This window comes from Periplaneta americana, chromosome 12 (assembly GCF_040183065.1).
Source record: "Periplaneta americana isolate PAMFEO1 chromosome 12, P.americana_PAMFEO1_priV1, whole genome shotgun sequence".
NCBI lineage: Eukaryota > Metazoa > Arthropoda > Insecta > Blattodea > Blattidae > Periplaneta > Periplaneta americana.
In genome coordinates this window covers 82923246-82945551 of record NC_091128.1, presented here as the reverse complement: position 1 = coordinate 82945551, position 22306 = coordinate 82923246, and the positions used below count along the sequence as shown (strand labels likewise).

The 22306-nt window shown below is 35.4% G+C and overlaps 1 protein-coding gene across 8 annotated transcripts in view; it reads right to left on the bottom strand.

Moving 5' to 3' along the window:
- The window catches only part of LOC138710620 (probable splicing factor, arginine/serine-rich 6), a 75473-nt gene that overhangs the window by 32444 nt on the left and 20723 nt on the right, over positions 1 to 22306 (bottom strand). For 6 of the 8 annotated variants that reach the window (XR_011335281.1, XR_011335282.1, XR_011335279.1 and 3 more), the window contains exons 3-6: positions 21048 to 21251; positions 18865 to 19118; positions 18556 to 18786; positions 13671 to 13715 (exon numbers count right to left, since the gene is read on the bottom strand). Coding sequence is in view for 4 of the 8 variants with exons in the window: in XM_069841639.1 (XP_069697740.1) it covers positions 13671 to 13715; positions 18556 to 18786; positions 18865 to 19118; positions 21048 to 21251 (734 nt within the window). In the remaining 4 variants the exon portion in view is untranslated. Of the gene's footprint in view, positions 1 to 755; positions 1852 to 13670; positions 13716 to 18555; positions 18787 to 18864; positions 19119 to 21047; positions 21252 to 22306 lie in introns of those variants that run through there. The other 2 variants (XM_069841636.1, XM_069841637.1) reach the window with 2 other exon arrangements.

Genomic DNA, 22306 nt, shown 5'->3' with positions numbered 1-22306 from the left:
ATATTCCCTTCCAACACACCATTTTTATACAATACTGATTTATTTCACAACTTATTTACTCATATGCCAGGTTACCGAGACCTGTAACAATGCTATGTCAGGCAAAGAAACAGGACTGCTAATCTGTATGTTGAAAAATAGCACAGCATAGTTATACAGGACTCCTAACAGCTGAGAACACAGGTAAATGCAATGTGTTGGTTGATAAAAATATAGGTATATGCCAGAAGTAGTAATATGTGTGTAAGGAAAACAATATGTGCAAGAGACAACCTGATCTCATTGTGATTAAGGCAGGTTAATTTACGAGAAGGATGACAGGTAAATTAGGACTGTGAAAGGGAGGACAATATTAATAAAAGGAAGCGAGAACAATACAATTGTATTTAAAACGCAATCGAAATGTATGAAAACTTTGAACACAAATGTGAATGGCTTGTAATCCATCTGTACATTTAGCATAAATTTAAAAAATCTGACATTTAAAAGGAAACAAGCATATGTTTCCATACTATTACTAAAGAATATTATCAATCGTTTTATGGCACAAATGATACGGTGAAAACAATAATAAGGCATCATGAGTGACCGAAAAAAACCATGGATTCGTGAACAAATCTGTATCAAATGTATTGTAAGATACAGATAAAACCAAATGCAAAACATTGAGGTAATGAAAGGATTGAATGTTATACGAGACAACACATTTCCAATGCATTGCCTAGTACTTGGATATTGCTGAAAGAACTGACACCTTCTTTGTGTTACAATGTGCTAATTATTCACAGAACATGTAATTCATGCGTTACATATTGTAGTACACTGAATCCTCATAATGTAATAACTTTAAAAGTAAGATTATACGTACGATTAAAGGAATTTAGTGAGGGAAGTTATGTTGACAAATCATCAGCTCACAAGTCTTACCTTAATACAATACAAATGAAGATATCAAACTCCCATGTTGAAATCATCATTTTACAAACGGAAAACAAGACTTGTAGAAAAAAACATGACAGACATCTTGTGAGTCTTTTACGGCGTGTGCACAAATACGTTCACAGTAAAAACATTTCTATTTGTGTGAAGCTAAGTGATCCAGCTCATTGACCCTTACGTCTCAGAATGGAAAGGTAATGTTTCCTCACTTCACGCATACGTCAGGATCGTACTTCAAACTTCACGTGATTTGTTCCATGAAAAAATGTATTTATTATTTATTCATATGCAGGTTACAATGATGGTCGATGCTGTGAGATTACTACACATACAATAAATGGAAGACTAAGGGCTACAAATGAAATGTGAGTAAAAAGAAAACAAGTCAAAAATAAAATCGAAGTGAGGGGCCTGACAATTCGCTGTATGAAATTAACAAAACTTACCAGCCGTATATGTATTTGATCAAAACATGGGGAAATGATTCTTATAGTCAATCTACAAGACTGCGCAATGCAAGACAACACAAATAGTAAAGAACAAGTGACACGGATTTACTCACATCTTGTCAGTAAGCTACGTATGATTACACCTGAATGATCACGGACCACTACACACTCTTGGATGTGCACGCCAACCATCAGCTCTTGATTGTCTTTCTCTTGTTTTCAAATTATTCTATCAAGCCAAGTGACTAAGCTAAATTAATATCTAATCGAAAATAAAATGGTGAAGAGTAAAAGTTAAGACATCTCCGCACAAGTGTTTTCCGTGTTTTGTACCGCTGACACCTTCCAAGTGAGCGCCGTCCGCACTTCTTAGATCGCTACGCCGAAGAGACGCACATGATCGCTCATCTAGAACCGACGTGGCGGCGGCATGTCACGATCAAGGGGTGAAGGCGCGGGGTAGCTACGGCACAACAAAGACAACACGCAGAGCTGTTATTTAACAATCGCACGCAACTCTTACGTCATCGTTCAACAAGCAATTTATATGCTGAAGAACGTGCCATTGCATCTTGCAAATTAGCTATAATGAAAATCAAAAGTATTATTACTAGATAACCCACTTCCTGCATTAAATCTACCAAGCAATGATCTCAAAACTACCAGTAAAAGAATAATCTAGAAGAATGAAACCTATTCGAAGAGACTTTAAATTGCCCATTTGTCATTTATAAAAAAATGTGAGAAGTTTATTTAGAGATTTATCAAATACTATTGCAATATTTAATGATTGTACTAATCTTCTTAAATCGCCAACACCAATTACGACTTTTTCATGCGTCAACCTAACTAAAACTCTCGATTATCCATTAAATATCTCTTCTAGTTTATAAACTAGAGTGTTAACTTGAACTCAAAGTAAGTTTCCAAACATTCCGCAACTGTTAAATGTTCGAACATTCACTGACAACTAAAACAATTTGCAAGTTTCAAAATCTCCACTATAAATAAGAATCCTGGATAATTGAGAGTTTGGACACACGATCTGGAAAATAAACACTATCACGAGAGGGCTAGTGGTCTCCGAAAATTTACACATGGTTTATTAGTTCTGAACAAATTCATGTACCCTGCATTTTTTTTTTCTGAATGCAACACACCACGCAATGCATTTATGGTAATCTAGGAAACTAGATATGATGCAATTATATCCATAAAACTGTTGCACATTCTTAAAACTTGCGAAGGTACATGGATATGTACAGTCCTCTTATTTAACACATAATAGCTTCAGGACTTGTTTTTCAAATCAATATTTTAAATTAAACATGCAATCTCTGAATTAATCCCAAACTAATATTTTCTTTTAGAATGACAATGTTAACGCCCTAAAATCTCCCTTGTCTCATGTCATGACTATAAAGAACGCTCATCTAATATCAGTCCATATACAAAGGTGATCTAAAAGACAAGATGACTCAGAAGCAATTTACCAAATTAGTAATATTATTGGAAACATGCAGTTCACGTCAACCGAGTGATCAGAAGAGATGCAGTGATAGAATAGCAGTATTCTGGATGGGAAAGTGGCAATGTAATCAAGCACTGTCTACTGACAGAGAGAGAACTTCAAATATAAATAAAACATAGTAAACGAACATTCCAGTCAATAGTTCAGAGTGGGGTGTAGCAGCATGGAACAATCTGATCTAAACATGTGGCTAGATTTGGTACATTACACTTATGTACAACGTAATAGCAAAATTTTATCAAAAAATATGTACGAGCAGTGGTATCCATGAATGACTATCATGATTCAATACTCTTCTTTTGCCATATGAGGAAATTTCAGTGTACCACCCAGGACTGTTGAAGGATTATATACTAAACTTGTATCAATGAAGTAATATTAAAACCGAAAAATTGTTGTTAGAGCAGAGATAGCAACTTCGCATTCCAGTTCCTTTTACTGACCATAAATATACTATTTTTTTATTATAATTAAATGTCCTTTAAGTTTTAACTTCAATTAGTCAATTTCGGAAATTATTATATGTATACTGATAAGTTTAAAATTTGCCTCAACCAGTAATAAATCTACTTCTTCCTCTTCAAAAAATCCAAATGCAGCAAAGAATCAAGGATGGTTGCCAGAAAAGTACCGAGCAAACTACCCTCCCATTAATATATTTCAGGCCCCTTAATTAACAAGATGACGCCATTAAGAGTTACCCACCTAAATTTCTGTCCAAAGTGTCACTAATATGTAGACCATTCCCTATGCCCTATAATCAGGAATTCGTTAATAATGCAACACCACTGAAAATGTGAAATCATGACTGGTAAGCCAGAGCAGCTTGCACAACAATTTTAGATACGGAAGAGTTAATAATAATAATAATAATAATAATAATAATAATAATAATAATAATAATAATAATATCAAGGTTACAATCAAGTTCCTAATTTTATGGTACAAGTACTATGAAAGTAATATTTACAAGTCAACAAATTAACAATAAGTTTTTGTAATATTTAACCACATACCCCCCTTACTTGTACATTAATTTCTGTGTATTCAAACATTTCAGTAAAACTGTAATATCACAAGTGATTGTATTGATAGAATAAGACGTAACATTTTATAATGCTTGTTACTGGTAAGCATGTAATGAAACATTTTAAAAATGATTATTATTACACTTTATCACCTATACTATTATATGTAACATGTACAGACGTTACACAGCACAAAGTTAGTATGGTTTATTCTCAGCAGCAAATCTGCATATGACAAAAACCAATAAGAGATTGCTGCAGCATTGTAATATTGGTGGCCTGTGTAAGAGAGTGATGTCTCGTGCAAGAGAAAGACTGCCACAGAGGAGGAGGAGATAATAGTTTTCCAGCTTCGTTAACATTTATCATGTTGTAGCTCCTATGATAGTCAATCAACCGCACTGCAGTTAAGATAGATCAATGTCTAAGGAAAGCACAGAAAAAATAATTAGAAATCAAAATTCCTTTTGACAACAGAGGAAAAAAAAAATAGTAATGTCGAGGTGATCTGTTCAAAATAGACATTTACACCTTCAAGTTGGTAAACAGCAAACTCTAATTTTTCACGTTGGATGGAGGTCAGAGCTGGAGAAATGTTGAGGAAGAATGTAAATTGCTTTCAAAAGTTGATGCTATTAAAAATCTTCACTGGTTTCCTAGTTACGGTGAGTTATAGCAGCATTTTTGCTTGGCAAAACTTAAGACCAAACCTTTTTTTGGATTAAAAGATAAAGAACGCTGGTATTAAAAAAAAACTAATATCAATATTGTCGTGGATGGCAATGTAAAAAAAAACCTTTTGTCTCTGTTTATCACTAATGCTTGCTTTTTTTCAATGACATGGTGTAACAAATATTCCTTCACACGAAGGAGATATGAACTGCTCGTGCAACATACCTATAAATATGGAGGAAGAATCATAAATGTGTGTCGAGTGTTAATGTTTTCTGTTTCTTATAACCACATAGCTTGAGTGATGCAAAATGTTCTAAACGATAGCGCTATTGTTCCAGAATATGTTAAGGTCAAAAACTGCGCTATAACCCTTATTATAATAATAATAATAATAATAATAATAATAATAATAATAATAATAGGGAATGGGTAGATGGTGCGACATCATAGTTATAAATGCTCACGCCCCTACAGAAGAGAAAGACGACCATATAAAGGATAGCTTCTATGAGGATTTGGAACATACTTTTGATCAGTTACCTAGATATCACATGAAAATTTTATTGGGGGATTTCAACGCTAAAGTAGGACGGGAGGATATTTTAGACCAACTATTGGAAAAGAGAGCCTACACTTTACTAGTGACAATGGAGTTAGATTAGTCAACTTTGCCATATCGAAAAATTTAATTGTTAAAAGTACAACATTCCTCCATAAGGATATACATAAATATACTTGGACTTCTCCAGATGGATTGACACACAACCAAATAGATCACATCTTGATAGATAAATGGAGACATACTAGTATAGTAGACATTCGAACTTTCAGGGGTGCAGACTGTAATTCTGACCATTATTTGGTAATTGGTGAATTAAGAGAAAGATTATCAGTAGCCAAGCAAGTAGAGCAACAAGTTAATATTACTAAATTCAATATTTTGAAATTAAAGGACGAGGAAACTAAGCAAAATTATCAGGTCGAAATTTCGAACAGGTTTGCCACTTTAGAAAGTTCCGACGAAGTTGAGAAAGAATTAGATGTTAATAGCGTGTGGGAAAATATCAGAGATAGTATCAAAATTGCAGCTGAGCAGAGCATAGGTTATTATGAAACTAAGAAAAAGAAACCCTGATTTGATGAAGATTGTTGCATGGTAGTAGAAAGAAGGAAACAGGCAAAATTGAAATTCTTACAGGATCCAGTTGAGGGGAAGAGAGAGAATTATTTCAATGAAAGACGGGAAGCAAGTCGTACACTTAGGAATAGAAAAAGAGAGATTACTTGAAGGAAAAACTGAATGAGGTAGAAACAAATAGTAAGAATACAAACATTCGAGATTTATATAAGGGTATAAAGGAATTTAAGAACGGATATCAGCCAAGGGTAAACGTGATCAAGGATGAGAATGGTGACTTGCTTGCAGATCTCCATCAATCCTAAACAGATGGAAAAACTATTTTGCGCAACTACTAAATGTACATAGGCCAAATAGAAATGATCGGGACGAAATTTAAATACAAACTGCTGAGCCATTTATACCCGAACCCACGCTTTCAGAAGTCGAAATTGCGATAGAAAATCTGAAAAGGTACAAGTCTTCAGGTATCTATCAAATTCCAGCAGAATTAATACAAGAGGGTGGAAGCGCATTATCTAGCGAAATTTATAAACTTGTACTTCCTATTTGGGAAAAGGAAATTGTACCAGAACATTGGAAGGAGTCCATAATTGTACCTATTTTTAAGAAGGGGGACAAAACCAACTGTGGTAACTTTCGAGGAATATCACTTTTATTGATGTCGTAAAAAATTTTGTCCAATATTCTTTTGAGAAGATTAACTCTGTACGTAGATGAAATTATTGGGGATCATCAGTGTGGTTTTAGGCGTAATAGATCGACTATTGATCAGATTTTTTGTATTCTACAGATAATGGAGAAAAAATGGACGTATAAGGGTACAGTACATCAGTTATTCATAATTTCAAAAAAGCATACGACTCTGTTAAGAGGGAAGTATTATATGATATTCTTATTGAATTTGGTATTCCCAAGAAACTAGTTCGATTAATTAAAATGTGTCTCAGTGAAACACACAGCAGAGTCCGTTTAGATCAGTTTCTATCTGATGCTTTTCCAATTCACTGCAGGCTAAAGCAGGGAGATGCACAATCACCTTTACTTTTTAACTTCGCTTTAGAATATGCCATTAGGAAAGTTCAGAATAACAGGCAGGGTTTGGAACTGAACGGGTTACATCAGCTTGTTGACTATGCGGACGACGTGAATATATTAGGAGAAAATCCACAAACGATTAGGGAAAACACAGAAATTTTACTTGAAGCAAGTAAAGCAATCAGTTTGGAAGTAAATCCCGAAAAGACAAAGTATATGATTATGTCTCGTGACCATGGAATGGAGGGTTGATTCTAGATACATCAGGGCCTCTGAAGAGTGAAATAATAAAACTGATAAATACAAAATCAACCAAAGTGAATATGAACAGGAACCAAGTATTATGCCAAAATGATATTAAGTCTCAGTAGTGTAAGTCATTACGACACTGGTCTTATTGAATGAATTAATAGTAGTAGCTCAAGGCTCAATTTCCCACAATCTTCTTAATTTTTAATTACAAATTTGCCATCATATACCGGTATGTCTTGCAAAGCTATATTTATGGGACGACATCTCTTAGAATATGGCCAATCACTAATACATAATAAACCTCCCTCCCTCTTAGAAGCCATACTCCTGTCTGTCAAAATGTTCTGTCCCATCATTACACCTGAAGATGGCAGAGATACAACTCCATCAACAAGTCATTGCCCTGGTTCGTGCAAGTTATTCTAAGTCGATGGCAGCCAGAGAGATTGGAGTCCCATTGTCAACTGCTAAGCAGTGGGCTAGATGTTTTATTGAGAATAGTGAAGTTGTGAATCATCCCATTCCTGGTCGGCTGCACAACTCTACAAGGGAAGAGAACACCATGTTATTGAGAGGTGAGAACCACCCCTTTAGAACTGCCTCTCAACTCAAGATGGCGTCCAACTTTCCAGGTTCCCCACACACTGTAAGGAGACGATTTAGAGTGCGTGGCATGCAATGTCTTCGAGCTGTGAGTACAGAACATTTGATGATGAAGCATGCCATGGACCATCTAGCGTATGCTACTCTCCAACAGGACTTCAAGTGGAGAAATGTCATTTTCTCCGAAGAGGTAATTGTCTCCAGTAGCCATGATGGTTCTGCCCTAGTTTATCTCATGGATGGCCACTGATATGATGAACACTTCACAAGACGACTTAACAGGTCAAGTCTCATGTTTGGGGTGGATGTCATATGATGGGGCAGGAATTCTGGAATGCATCCACAGTCAGTTTATGCCAGAAGTCTATGAACACATTCTGGCATATGTAATGATCCCTTCTGACTGAGAACAATATCTAGAAGGAACACTATTCTTCCAGCAGGATAATCACCCAGTACACACCGCCAACCGGATTAAAAGATGGTTTACAAGGAGGCCTGATGTCGACCTGGTCGACTGGCCTCCAAAATCACCAGATATATGATTGAAAATTTGTGGGCTACAGCCAAATTGATCCTACACTCCAACTGGACAGAACAATCACCCGTTCAGACAGCTGACGAATTGTGGGATTGAGTTCTAGATGCGTGAGAGGAGGTGGCCATGAATTTAGACCTGTTCCACAATCATGTGAACTCATGCCATGCAGAATGAGGGCAGTTGTTGACACAGGTGGTTTGTGGACGAGATACTAGTCACCACTACAGGCCTTTTTTTCTTAATATTAACAAATTGTTTGTTTTTTGTTTATTTGTTTGATATGCGTCCGGTTTTTTAGGATACGAAACAAGTATTTTTGTTTATACAGGCCAAGTCTCGCCTATTAACAGTCCAAAGGTGATAGGCAATAATATTTTTACAAGGCAGAATAACGAACGCCACTTCACATTTAAATCAATAAAAAAAATAATTTTACCATACCAGGAGGTGAACTCTCAACCTCTGGTACGATGTGAGATATCTTACCACAGGGCTATACACAGCTCGTAAGGTTGACTACATTGTAGACAGAAGACTTTCACTGAAGAAACACCACAGCAATGCCTTCCAGTGCAGTGTGTTTACACGAGTGAACCGTGCGATAGAACTTAGCATTTCTATTGACGAAGAATTGGCCCATTCCTTTTGCCATTAAGTGTACTTCAATAGTCATATGTTCATTCAGAGTTCATGACCAAAATGCTTATAATAGCTTTCGTAAATAAACTGCAAAAGCAAGGGCCATCTTTATGACATAAGAATGGTCCCTTACTCATTTGGTACATATCAATTAAAGTCCAAAAGTTAACAATATGCTTCTAAATCATGTTGGGTAATATTAGAATAATTCCATTACTGAAAATGTAAAACATAACTCTCTATGAAGTCTAATCAGCTGCAGCTCTTAATATTTTTACATGTTAGTTGCCAAAACATGGACAAAAGAATGTTAGGAATATGACCAAATTGTTGCCATCTGTCTCACCTTTACCTCCCCCCTCCAAAACATGCGAATCTTAAGAGGATCCAACAACGTTGTTGCCAGGTATTATTTCATAAACAGTCAGTGATCCTGTTAACATAGCTTTAAAATATTTAGTCACGTAGAGAAGAGACTCTGGATATTTTTCATCCTCTTTCCCTCCTCCTATATTTATAGGGTGACCAGTTCGGCATGGCCAATACAAGGAGTTAACATTAAAAGGAAGCTTTATAGAATGGTGAATGTATAAGTTTTAGTAATTCTTGGACAATCTTTAATCGATTTAGCATCATATTTCCAAGTTTGATGTCACAGAAATTCAAACCCTAAATATTAGTTATTACAATTTCTGCGTCCCACCTAGAATATATAGAAGGGGAGAAATCCCAAATTTCCTTGTAAATAAGTTTCTGATGATAGTAATAAGTATTTCTGTAATATATTATCTCATCTCTGATATGGTCACTGAATTTGAATCCAATCAATAACGCATTATTCACAGTAGTGAGTACGTGATTTAATATCTTATCAAATATCAGTGAAGCAAATCATACAAGATACCAGCAGAGTTCTTTGTACAAAGCACTTCTAAGACACCGTACAATCTTGGACTATTTGTTTACAAATATCAATTTTTTATTAAATGTATTAACTTACATTCAATTTCAACAAATTAATCACAGTGCTCTTGCGTATAAATTAACGTTTATGAACCTCACAAAATGAATGTAATCAATGTCATAGCAAGACACAATTCGTGACAAAGTTCCCGAGTGTACAAGAAATGAGAGTTTGGAACATGTAACAGCTGAATATAAATTATAACAGCAAAACAGTGATTGCATTATATCACCTGTAAACTAATCCACAACCAAAAGATGCAAACCCCCAAGCATGCAACCAGCAAAAGGCCACCACACCTTGTCATTACAAAGTAGTCTTCAGCCAAGCCAAGTCAAGCCAATCCATGTGTCGTAATACACCACAAAAGGGGAAGAATAAAGACTAATTGTATATTTTAATCATATAAACATACCGAAATTAGTTAATTCCTGGGAGGAGAAAAAACAATTTGTACACAACTACAGAAGAGTGAAATTTCAAACTGTGCCAATAATTTTAAATATTACTTAATTTTGAATGAATTTCACATCCTCTTATTGTCAATTAACAATTACATGGCTTGGTTGCAAGACTATGTACAGAAAAAGTGCCAATGTCACCACTTAAAAACTCTGGTGAAAGAGTGAAACAAGCCCACATGCAAGACATGGACTGGTGCACACTAACCTAATCCCAAAATAATTAATGTATCCTAAAAAAACATTAATTTTCGAAGACTGCAGTGAAACATGAGTAAAATAAAAAACCTGTTTAAAAACAGGTACTTCTGTGCTCTGTGTGATAAATTCATTACTTAAGGTACAATAAACATCAGAGAATTCTTAAGATCAGAACCTCACTTTAAATTATTATGCACAATTATTTAAACAAACCTTAGTAGAGGCCAAATTCTGCAAATTTTCTAAAAAAGCTTTGCAAATATTTTTTAATAGACATTTTTAATCAGGTGAGTAAGGAGAAAGTTTAATAACACAACAAAATAATGCAATACACTGCACTGTTTACAATTAATAAATCTATGTTCCGTGAAATATGAAGATTCTTAGACTACCTCTGCTTTCATTGCATTTAATCGAAATGTGAAATTTTCAATAATTACAAAAATTCAAGACAATCACATCATAAAAACGTGAAAGCCATAAACCATGAGAGCCAATTATCAGCTTGCCAACACTTACTGTAATTCTATAGCCATGAGTTACACCCTACTAATTCTACTCTTCCTCAAAACTTGGGAAGTTGGAAATATAGTAACTAACACAAAAGTTTTATATTTTGCATTTTATGGGTCATTTCCATAAAATTCAAATATGGATCAGAATATTATGTAAAATCGTTGTTAAAATTGAAAATGGCTGTTAAAATAAGACTATTGGAAGAGCAAATGACATGTGGTCAAAATTGGAAAGAAACAATTTATCTGTAATTTACTTTAATTTTTGGTATTCAGTTTCTGTAAATGTACATGCATGCAATGCCTTCAATCTTTTAAAATTTACTATCAAATTTATTAAAGTCTATTACTTCAACACATATAATGTAATACAATACATTTGAGAAGTCATTGTGCATTTACGGATGTTGATTAGGTTGTAAGTTCGAATCAAACAAATTTTTCTACATAGTATTATGTAACATTTAACTGTTTTAGTTCAGTATGTAAACAACTATTAAAAAGTGACACTGGTGTAGTGTTTAGTTCAATTAGGATTCTTTCAATTGAGGAATGTGTTTCTTATTGAACACATCTTTCAACAAAGCGATAAGTACACAGAATCAGTGCAGGAGGCATTTGCTGAAAAATTTCCAGAAACTACTGTACCTCATCGCAAAGCAGTTCGAATTATTGAGAAATTTCGAGAGACAGGCTCAGTATTAGATGGTCCATGAACTGGAGGGCCACCTAAACTAACCAAAGAGAAGCTGTTGAAGATTCCAACTACGCTTCAGAGCTAATCACAATCACTGCATAAGATGGCACAAGAGGAAGATATCAGGCTTGCAACCAGCACAAAGTGATTAAGAAAACACTGAAATTGTTCCCGTACAAAGTAGAAGCAGTGTAAGAATTGAAAGATGCAGGTCACAAAAAGTGAATCCGTTACTGTGAATTGTTTACAACTTTTATTGAAAATAACATTGTTAATATTCTTGAGGTCACCTTCTATGCCAGGTTTGGGAATTAATAACTCAATTGAGTCACAGCAGACCATCCCTTAACTACCCATTCCACCTTACCCAGCTGAGACAGTAATGTTTTGGTGCGGTACAAGCAGACAGAAAGGTCATTGACAGATTGTATGAGGTGGACATCAACAGCTTTTATGAACTTTGGCTTTTGTTAGTCACTTAAAATCCACCATCGATGCGAAGAACATTATTCTGCATTTTTTAAGGCGGTGTGAGCAAAAAATGTGAGAGGAAGTTTCTTCATCCCTTTCACTTTCCCTCTTATGCCATCGACTGTTCTATACAGACAAGACCTGGTCCCACCTCTCTGGTTATATTAACACATAGTTACGATCAATGAAGAATCCTCTGCAGAAAGTATTTTCTAACATATTAAACAGGTTCAGGCTTGTACATCTGCTCGTGGACGTCATTTCCAACATATGTTGTAAGTGCACAGTGACTCTCCGAGTATCCTGTAGTAATTACATTTAGGAAAAAAAAAAAAGTTTGTATTCATAATATTAATTACATGGCTCACACTAGTTCACTTTCATCATTCTAATTTTAGTATACTGGCATATAGATACTGCTAAAGAACACTCTGTGTATTTGTTATGTTTTGTCCAATGAGGCAGTCCCATTATTGGGAAAGCTGAAAGAGTGTATTTTTTATTATTCTAATAAGTTTGCCATGTTTCACTGTAGTGTGTTTTAAATAATTATTCTCCTCTAAGACATGATAAATTTTTCAACGAACATATTCTCCTCTGATGCACATAAAATTTTCAAGGGTAACTACTTATAAAGGGATTAGGGAGAAACTGGAAGTTCTTGTACAGCATTCAACAAAGTCATAAATAGTATCAAAATTAAAAATACACCCACCTGCCCAAGTCTTACAATTTTTATATCAAAATGTTAGAATAAAAAAAACTTGAAAGCAAGATCTCGTCTCTTACACATAAATCTTCTCTTTCACTGAAAAAAGAATTCAAGATCCCTTTGAGAATACACTAAGCTCTATACTTGGAAATTGTAAAAGGTATCTCTTATTAACATGGAAATATTTGCTGAATGATATGTCGCGAAAATTTTGATGGCACGGTCATCACAAAGTCCTTTACTAACTTCCCCATACTTGTACCAAGCTGCCACACTTTATCTACACATTATTACTTCATATATAAAGGGTGTCCAAACAAGAACGCCAGTTTTAAGAATGTGAATAAATGCAACAATATCACATAACAGAGCACATAGCAATGCAGCAAACCCAAAAATAACATGACATTGTGCCACTGTATTGTTGGTTTGACAGAGCTGTTATCTATTGTTACCCATTTTTGTTCCATTTATTCACATTATTAAATCCGGCATTCTTGTTGAGAAAACCTTTATACTCTAAAGCATTTCTGTAACTAAGAGTTCAAGTAGCCATGTTAGTAGGAGAGAATAAGGAGTATCAAAATCAATATTGTGAAGTTCTGTACACAATCTACACTTTTGTACATGTGTAAGCAGTTAATTGGTACATACAAAAGTACGTCCATTTTGTACAAAACCCACAATAACCAACAAAAACTATATGTAACAACCCTGCAGCGTATTATTTTTAACTCACCATGTGTAACAAAAGGACAAACTCACTAGCCCAGTGCATAAAGTACAATAGGTGTTAAGAAAAGATTAAATTCTTACCGTCTAGCAGGAGGTCCATATGGGTCCAAGCCGTCACGATCATACCTGTAAGAAGATGTGTACAATCTAATATCAGTCATTCCCTCATGTTAACACCAGTGGCGGCTGCTCCCTACATGCTAACGTGCTGTAGCACGCCATAAAATTATTGTCGAAATAATATTGTTTAAAAAACGCACATAATACAAATTCTACTTATAATAGTTCACTATTTTCGATAATTTGGTGCTATAGACTGAGTAGAATCCATCCTTACTCTACATGCTAATTTCCAATTTAGCCCGGCTAACAGTGTCTGCTCATGTGCAGAACAGCACTTCACCTCACCCATCCTTGATATTTTGTCCTGCTTTTTCACACGACACCATGCTCACTATTGTGCAGTGCGGTACGCTCTTCTTCACTTTGTTTTGGTGAAACTTTCTCTCTTCCCTTCCATATTCTTTGGTTCGTAGCAGTAGCCGGAACAGTGATGCCTAGACACCACTAAAGATATAACTTTGAAATAAAGAAAATACGTTTTATATATGTAGCTTATTTTTGCTTTTTGTATTTTTCATAAATATAATCATATTGAAATACATTTTTGAACGTTTGTGTAAACAGGTTTACTTTTATATAATCTCAGCAGATAGTTTTGAGTTTATTATCTATGTGTTAAGGGTCTATGCTGGCATGCCTTTTTTGTGGGAGTCCGTTAAAATAGGGATTATTTTCCACTTTCAAAACAGTGTGTGTAGGTTGATGGGATTCATTATCTTTTATACTGTGGTCATTTTAAATGTATATTCTGCTGTGTGTCTGTTTATATTTTGTGCCTAGTGTAATTCAAATATATAAGTTTAATGTGTATGTTAATCCAGAGACAGGTTTTAATATTGGGATTATAAACAGTTTCAAAAATATACTGTAGTTATATCATTATGAACTCCATCGATTCATTACTCAAAACTGCATTCTCCAAGCAGTCATAGAAGATTAAATTAGAATTAAGAATCTAGGGCGGCCAACACCAATATTGTGCAGAAAGTAAAGGAACAGAACAGTTTATAACAGTGACTGGATATGTGGATGCGAAATACGAAATGCTCTGTTCTGCTTCCCTTGCCTCCTATTTAGTAGCGATGATTCATGTCTATGACAGGTGTCAAAGATCACACAGCAAGAAACAAACTCGTTTGATCTTTGTATGATTGGCACCATAAATATTGCAGCACAGCTAATAGAGTTTATCAAGAATCAACACAGAAACATGAGAAAGTCGAAAGAAAATAGACATATTTTATCGAAAATAATTGATTGTATTAAATTTTGTGGGAAATTTGAACTAGCGCTACATGGCCACAATGAGACGGAAATGGTGTGTTCATAGGGCTTACTAATCTGATAAGCAGTGTGGACAGTGCAGTGAGAGAATACATTAAAAATAAAGTGTTTAAAGGCAATTGTAAGTCGATTCAAAATGTTGACGGATGGATTTCACCTTAAAAAATTAGGAGAGTCTAAAAATATTTTTAGCACACTATTATTTTCAGGTACGAGCTGCTACTGGTTAACACGTTCTACACTATACTGACTGGTACAAGACGTGCAACATGGCATAAAAGTTTAATAATAACATGTAACTGTCCACTTGGCCAAGATTTAGCACTCTGATATTTTGTTTGACTGGGAAGGCTGTCTGATGCATTTTGTCTGAGAATAATGCATTACAGGATGGTTTATTACACTAATTTCCTTTGCTTGATCCCTCCGTTTGAGAACTGTTTATGACGAAAGTTTTGCAGTAACATTTATTGTCCTATTCCTGTACTCTTCAACCACGTGATGTCTCCCCATTCAACCATATTACTGCCACACTCAAGATCGACTCAAGCAAATTCAAGGAGTTAACACAATGGGGGACTCTCCAAATCATCTCTCCACAAGACCTGCCACAGGTCCAGAATTCAAAAGTATCACGCATTTCAACTGCATTATACGAGATGTGGCTTGGACAATGTAACAATGTAACAAGTATTATTCACTGACGAGTTACGATTTTACCACCAGATGAGAGAGAAAAAATATGGAGGACTGAGGAGATCTTCCCTATACATTTTCGTCTACGATCACATCCCAGTGTGGTTGTTATCAATTGGCCAATAGATCAGTTTTATTTTCTTACAAGAGTTAGAATTTCATAGTTAATTGCAGTTAAACAATTACTTAGTGAACCATAAAGATAATCACCAGTTTATTCTTATACTACCTAGAACTTTCGCAGTTAAATCACATAAATCACTTCTTGATTCTGCACCATACAATGCCATTCCACACAAAGCACTTCACTAGTCTCTTCCTTAGTTCTTCCTGAAGTCCGCAGAAGATGCTCCTTTTTCTATTAAAACTTTCTTTCCCATTGCTATCCTTCTTTCGACTTCCTGGCAGTAGGCTCATGTTACACCCTAAGTATTTGTCCACCTATTCTACTGCCTCATTTGAAATTCGCACGTTTTTCTTCTTTATTTTTCTTCCAATAACCATGGTCTTCGTTTTGTTTGAATATATCATCCCATATTGCTCAGAGCTGTCATTTAGCTCCAGTAGCACAGAATAAGAAATCTAGTGGCGATGGAAAGAGTGAAGAAAGAATGATGCTGAAACTGATCAGAGAGAAAAAGGAATTGGTTGGGTCACTGGCCGAGAAGAAACTGTCTACTGAAGGATACACTGGAAGGAACAGTGAATGGGAGAAAAGCTTGGGACAGAAGAAGGTATCAGATAGGACATTGAGATATATGAACATATTTGGGGACTGAAAGCAAGGCAGAAAATAGGAAAGATTGGAGAATTGTGGGTTTGCAGTAAAAGACCTACCCTTGGGCAGGAAACTATGAAAGAGTAGATCACTCATTTACAACTGTGGGAAATATCTTCAGTGTGGTCAGGCATAAAAGAACTGAGATACAGTATGAGAAGTCAATAATAAAAGAAAATGGAATTCAACTGAAATAATATTGCTGAGAAAAAATACTGCAAAAGCAACTAAATTTTTCTTCACTAGCATGATAAAGAACTATTTCATATAGTTAGCAATACACCAAAAGTTTCGTAGATTTTGCATTTGCTTCAGCTGCAAAAAAAGAATTCGATTCTTAATATGCTTAGACCTATCTTTTTTTTATCTCTCGAAATAGAATTTCACTCACCTTCAATATTTGTAACAAACACCAAAGGGTCACCGAGAATTCAAATTTTAACAACTTCGTTCTTGAAAAATGGAGGAAAGGTCACTGATGTTACATGTAATAACAATATTGTAATAATTTTATATTTGATTTGCGACAATATTGTGGTAATTTTATATTTGTTACTATACATTATAATTTCTTTCATCAGTGCTCATGTGATACATTGAGATGTTAATTCACAACTTGGTTCATTCAATCCACAATTTAGTACGGACTAAAATTAATTTCTTCTTTAAGATGATCTCAAAAAGAAATGGAAGGAACGCAAAACTGTAAAAGCAAAATATTATACTACATAATATGACAAAGTTTCTGCAATTGCTCGAATTGTTTTGGGAAACTGAAAATTAAATCAGCTAATCTGAGATTCATCAAGAAATAGGGTTACTATAGAGAAGAAAATTTCATGAACTGAAGACGACAGTAGCTATCAAGACGAAACTAGAATAAATATTAAAACTAATCATTCCTAATTAAAGGATTTAGATGCTCATTAGCATTGTGTTCTCCAGTGTGCCTACTGAAAATGTGATACAAAAATTAGTTGCTTTTTAGTTATCACAACTTAGTAATTACTAACCCGCCAAGTTAGCTCTGTGGTAGCGTGTCTGCCTCCAGACGAGCCGCCCAGATTCGATTCCCAGCAGGGTCAGAAATGTTCTTGTAAATTTCTACCTCGAGACTAGAAGAGATTGCAGTGCACAACTGATCACTAAATTGTGCACCAATATGCCTGGATTTAATCCCAAATCTCTCTGCAGTGCATATATCACTGTTGATAGTGATTAGTCTGTCAGATGTGGATGTTAAGCCTGGCAGCCCCTTTGGTGCTATTCGACAGGAGTAGGCTATGTGCCAGCACTGGGTTTTCTCTTCTCCCTTCCTCACCATCATCAACCTCACCCATTCTCTATACTACACTTACACGAACACTTAACATACACTCGCCATAGTACACGACATAACTCTTCACAGATACACATCATGCATAATGTGGTCTGTCAAAGTGGTGTGCAATTTGAAAATGGGTCACAGTCCTGCCATCTATCCACAGTATGTGGAACCCAAATCACGCAAAGTGTCTGATGCCTACCCAAGGCATCAGACACACACACATAATAATTACTCATAAGTACGACGAAAAAACACTAATTACATTTCAGGCATCTTACTCTCTCATATTTGATTATATTCTCTGATCTAAATTCCAATCTACTTCAACTTCTCAGCCTTTTCTTCCAATAAAATTTTTTGCAGCTGTTTCAGCTCCACCTAAGGGAAGATTAAATGAGTGAACCAGGACAACCTGCATAATTTCGTTTCAATGTTTTAAATTTGTTACTTTCGTTACCAATTATTTAGTTACTTAATCTTCTTAATGTATCCAGCTGTTTGCTGACAACATTGAAGTCGACTGTAGTCTATTCAGTTGTTTTTCACGATTAGTTACTTAAGATGATGCAAAAGACAGGTTGCCATGGCCATTTGTCTATTTATTCCCTCTGTTTTGTCAAAACTACAACTATTGTTCGCATCTTTAATTCTAAGCCCTAACTGAACAGTTTTACACGAAACACAACTGCTTTCCAAACTCAAATGCATTTCTCAAGAATTACAAATATGTATTTTACTCCTTAGAAAAATATACTTACCCTCCAGCACCATAACTAGAAGATGGAGGTGGTGTTCTTCTGCGATAGATGTCTGTAGAAATACGGGCACCACCGTAGTCAGTACGACGCTCAAAGGAGGGCACTGGTGGCATAGATGGGCGATCATATGGGCTGCGGCCAACATCAGAGAAGGATCGGCGCTCATAAGGAGTACGCATCATGTCTGGATAAGATCTCCTTTCTGGCTCCCTGTCAAACACATCGAAGCCCCTTCAGTTTAAAAGCTAGTCACATGGGTTCCTCCTATACGAAAAGCCTACATGAATAATACTGTGAAACATAATTCACCTGTCCCGCGATGGCATTACTGGTGGTGGAGGTCCCCGTGAAGGATAGTAGTTGTCATAGCCTCGATCGTAACTGTCATAATAACCATTCCTCATGCTTGGTGGAGGAGGCATTCCTGGTCTCCGATCATAATCTCCTCGGCCATCTCGCATGTATGGAGGGGCACGACCCATTCCACGCATGCCACCACGACCACGCATAGGGCCAAATCCACCTCTTCCTCCACCCCTACCACTTTTCTTTCCAGTTGATTGCTGTAAGCACATAAAGAATATTATAATTTTGAATATAAAGACAAAACAATGGCAGAGTAAGTCTTCTGAAAAGCAAGTTTCTTAGCAAAATAGGAGCAATTAATGGAAAACATTCACATTATCACACCTCCTAACTGTATGAAATACCCACTCTACAAGAAATATTCTACATAAATTTTATAGCACAGACTGAAACATATTTATATTTATACACGTAGAATCTTACAGAAATCCAGAACATTCTATCATATATCTAAGAATTCGAAAGTGGCAAGAACGTTGAATAGAACAATTTGACACATCTGTAACACCTTTGGCTAATTATGAAAACTATTAACAAATGCAACTTTTCTCTATTGACTTACTTATGGCTTTTAAGGAACCCAGAGGTTCCTTGCCACCCTCACATAAGCCCGCCATTGGTCCCTATCCTGAGCAAGATTAATCCAGTCTCTATCATCATATCCCACCTCCCTCAAATCAATTTTAATATTATCCTCCCATCTACGTCTCAGCCTCCCCAAAGGTTTTATTCCCTCCGACCTCCCAACTAACATTCTATATGCATTTCTGGATTCGCCCATACGTGCTACAGGTCTTGCCCATCTCAAACATCTGGATTTAATGTTCCAATTATGTCAGGTGAAGAACACAATGCATGCAGTTCTGGGTTGTGTAACTTTCTCCATTCTCATGTAACTTCATCCCTTTTAGCTCCAATTTCTCTATTGACTACTAGCAATAATCTGTTTGACATTTAACAAATTGTTGACAAATGCAAGTTTTCCCTACAGAATACTAGAGATGAGTATTAACTCATAACTTCTACAGCTAACATTTAGTGAGACATATTGCATACTCCACATTTCTGTATGCTCTAAAAATGGTGCATACTCTGGAGTACTATGAGAAATAATGCACTTAATATTGTGGACCAATATATTTGTCAAGGTATTCCATTTCCTATTATGCACAACGCAAAATCAATATAACAGTTAAATTATCATTCCTTATGCCAGACACAGTTGAAACAAGGCACAAATAAAACTGACTCAGCTTTATAGTAACAATTTCCTCTGAACTGATATCACAACTGAACAAATTTCAACAACGGCTTCCCTTTTAACATTGATGTTGATATAATCTTTTCAATTTTTTTTGTCAGATGAAGCAAATCATCATTCAGTCTCAAAATGATATTTTCATCTTACAACATTACACTATTCTGTACTTTTTGTACAGACTGTATAGTGGGGGATCTAAGTTACATTATGTACAGTCTTAGAAAAAAGTTTTATTGCACAGATACTTTGGAAGTCCCAGAAAGGAGGCAGTGTGCACGATCAAACATACAACGAAACAAAACTAGTTTTATCACCTCAACTAGTCCTCCTCTACGAACTGAATTGTCCCTCTTAATGACCTATTTCAGCATACAACTGGAGAAATAGCCAACAGTTCACAACTGTAAAACATTTCATCAACACATGAATTATCAGACAACTTTTTGTGATTTCATACTCAAACCAACACTGTTGTTAAATTTGTTACTATCAAATTACTAAGTTATGTAATCTTAAAAATTTCACAGCAATTTGTACAAATTCCTCGAGTGATGGAAAAAAAAAGTGCAATATTTCTTAACACTGTACTTAAGAACACTTATAATTATATTATTTGAAGTGTATCTTGTACAACTCAAAGCAAATTACCTTGTATATGGAAATAATACACAATTCCGTAATGATGAGAATGTATATAAATCTTTGTATTTTTATGTGCTTCAAGAGTCAACAGCATTTAGCTTATTTCAAAATGAAAAATATCGAACTTCTGATGCACTACACTTATGAATCATACTTCGAAATTTTATCACAGCTTTCAGAAGACTGAATTTAAAACAAAGACTTTTTACCACAATATACTTACCTCGACGCTAATCTGGACACCCATGAATTCAGCATTATTAAGTTCTTTAATGGCTCGCAAAGCCATCTCCTCCGTCTTCATATGAACAAAACCATAGCGGTTCAAGATGTCGCATTCTGTTACAATTCCATACTGTTCAAAGAGCCTCCTCAGGTCTTGTGCCTGTGCCTCATCAGGCAATCGACCCACAAAAATCTTCGTTTTCTGTAATGTAACAATGCAATTCTAGTTCAGTACTCAAACGAAATTAACATATACATAATGGACAAACTTAAAAAAAATTCCTTAGACGTATACAAAATATTAATAAATTCTCCTTCATCGAAATGTGTTTGTGCATAACTAAGATTTACTTCAAATCTAGCTTTGCTTTAGGCTAAGCCACTTCCCAAAGTACATTTTAATAGTCGTCACAACCTAAATCTCAGTGTCTCTCTCAGAGTGTCTACCGAAAATGTGAATAAAATTTATTTTAAGTTACAAGTTAATAATTATTCATAAGCACAATTAAATAGCATTCATCATATTTCAGTCATCTTACGATCTGATATCTTGTTAAATTTCTATTATCATTTCAATGGACGCACACAACTTTTCTCCCAGCCTTCTAGACTGCATTAAATTAATCTCGGACTACTGAAAGCCACAACTCTGGCAGAGCACCAAGATTAAATAAGCAATGCAAAATAAGCGTAACTTCATCCACCCACGATCTTTCGAGCATTTTAAATTTGTTACTTTCATTACAAAATGCTTAAATCAGTTATATATGGTTATTGGTAGACACCTTGCTCTCCTAATAAGTTTATCTAGAGAATGACAATTTTTCTCCACTACAATTTAAGATTCCCACAATACAACAAAAATCACATAGGTTCAGAGTGATGAATGTGCAAGCAGTTGAGTTAACGCAAATGCTCCAATTACTACCTGATTGCATATTGTATCATACCATAACCCAATTTTTAAAAGACATAATCATGTACCATTTATTAATATCGTTTAGCAATGGTCAGAGCTTCAAAGCATATACCAGTACTGCATTGCCACTTCATCTGTACATCTTTTCATTCACTGTGTTCTGCCCAAAGGCAGAGGCCCAGAAACAAAATTTGGGCCATATATTTTCCAAGTTCCAGTTTTAACTATTGCACATGCTCAAATGCTTACTGAGCATGTGCAGCATGTTATATAGAATTGGAACTTGGAAAATTCAGGTAGCTCAAATTTTATTTCTGGGTCTGTGCCTTAATGTTGTC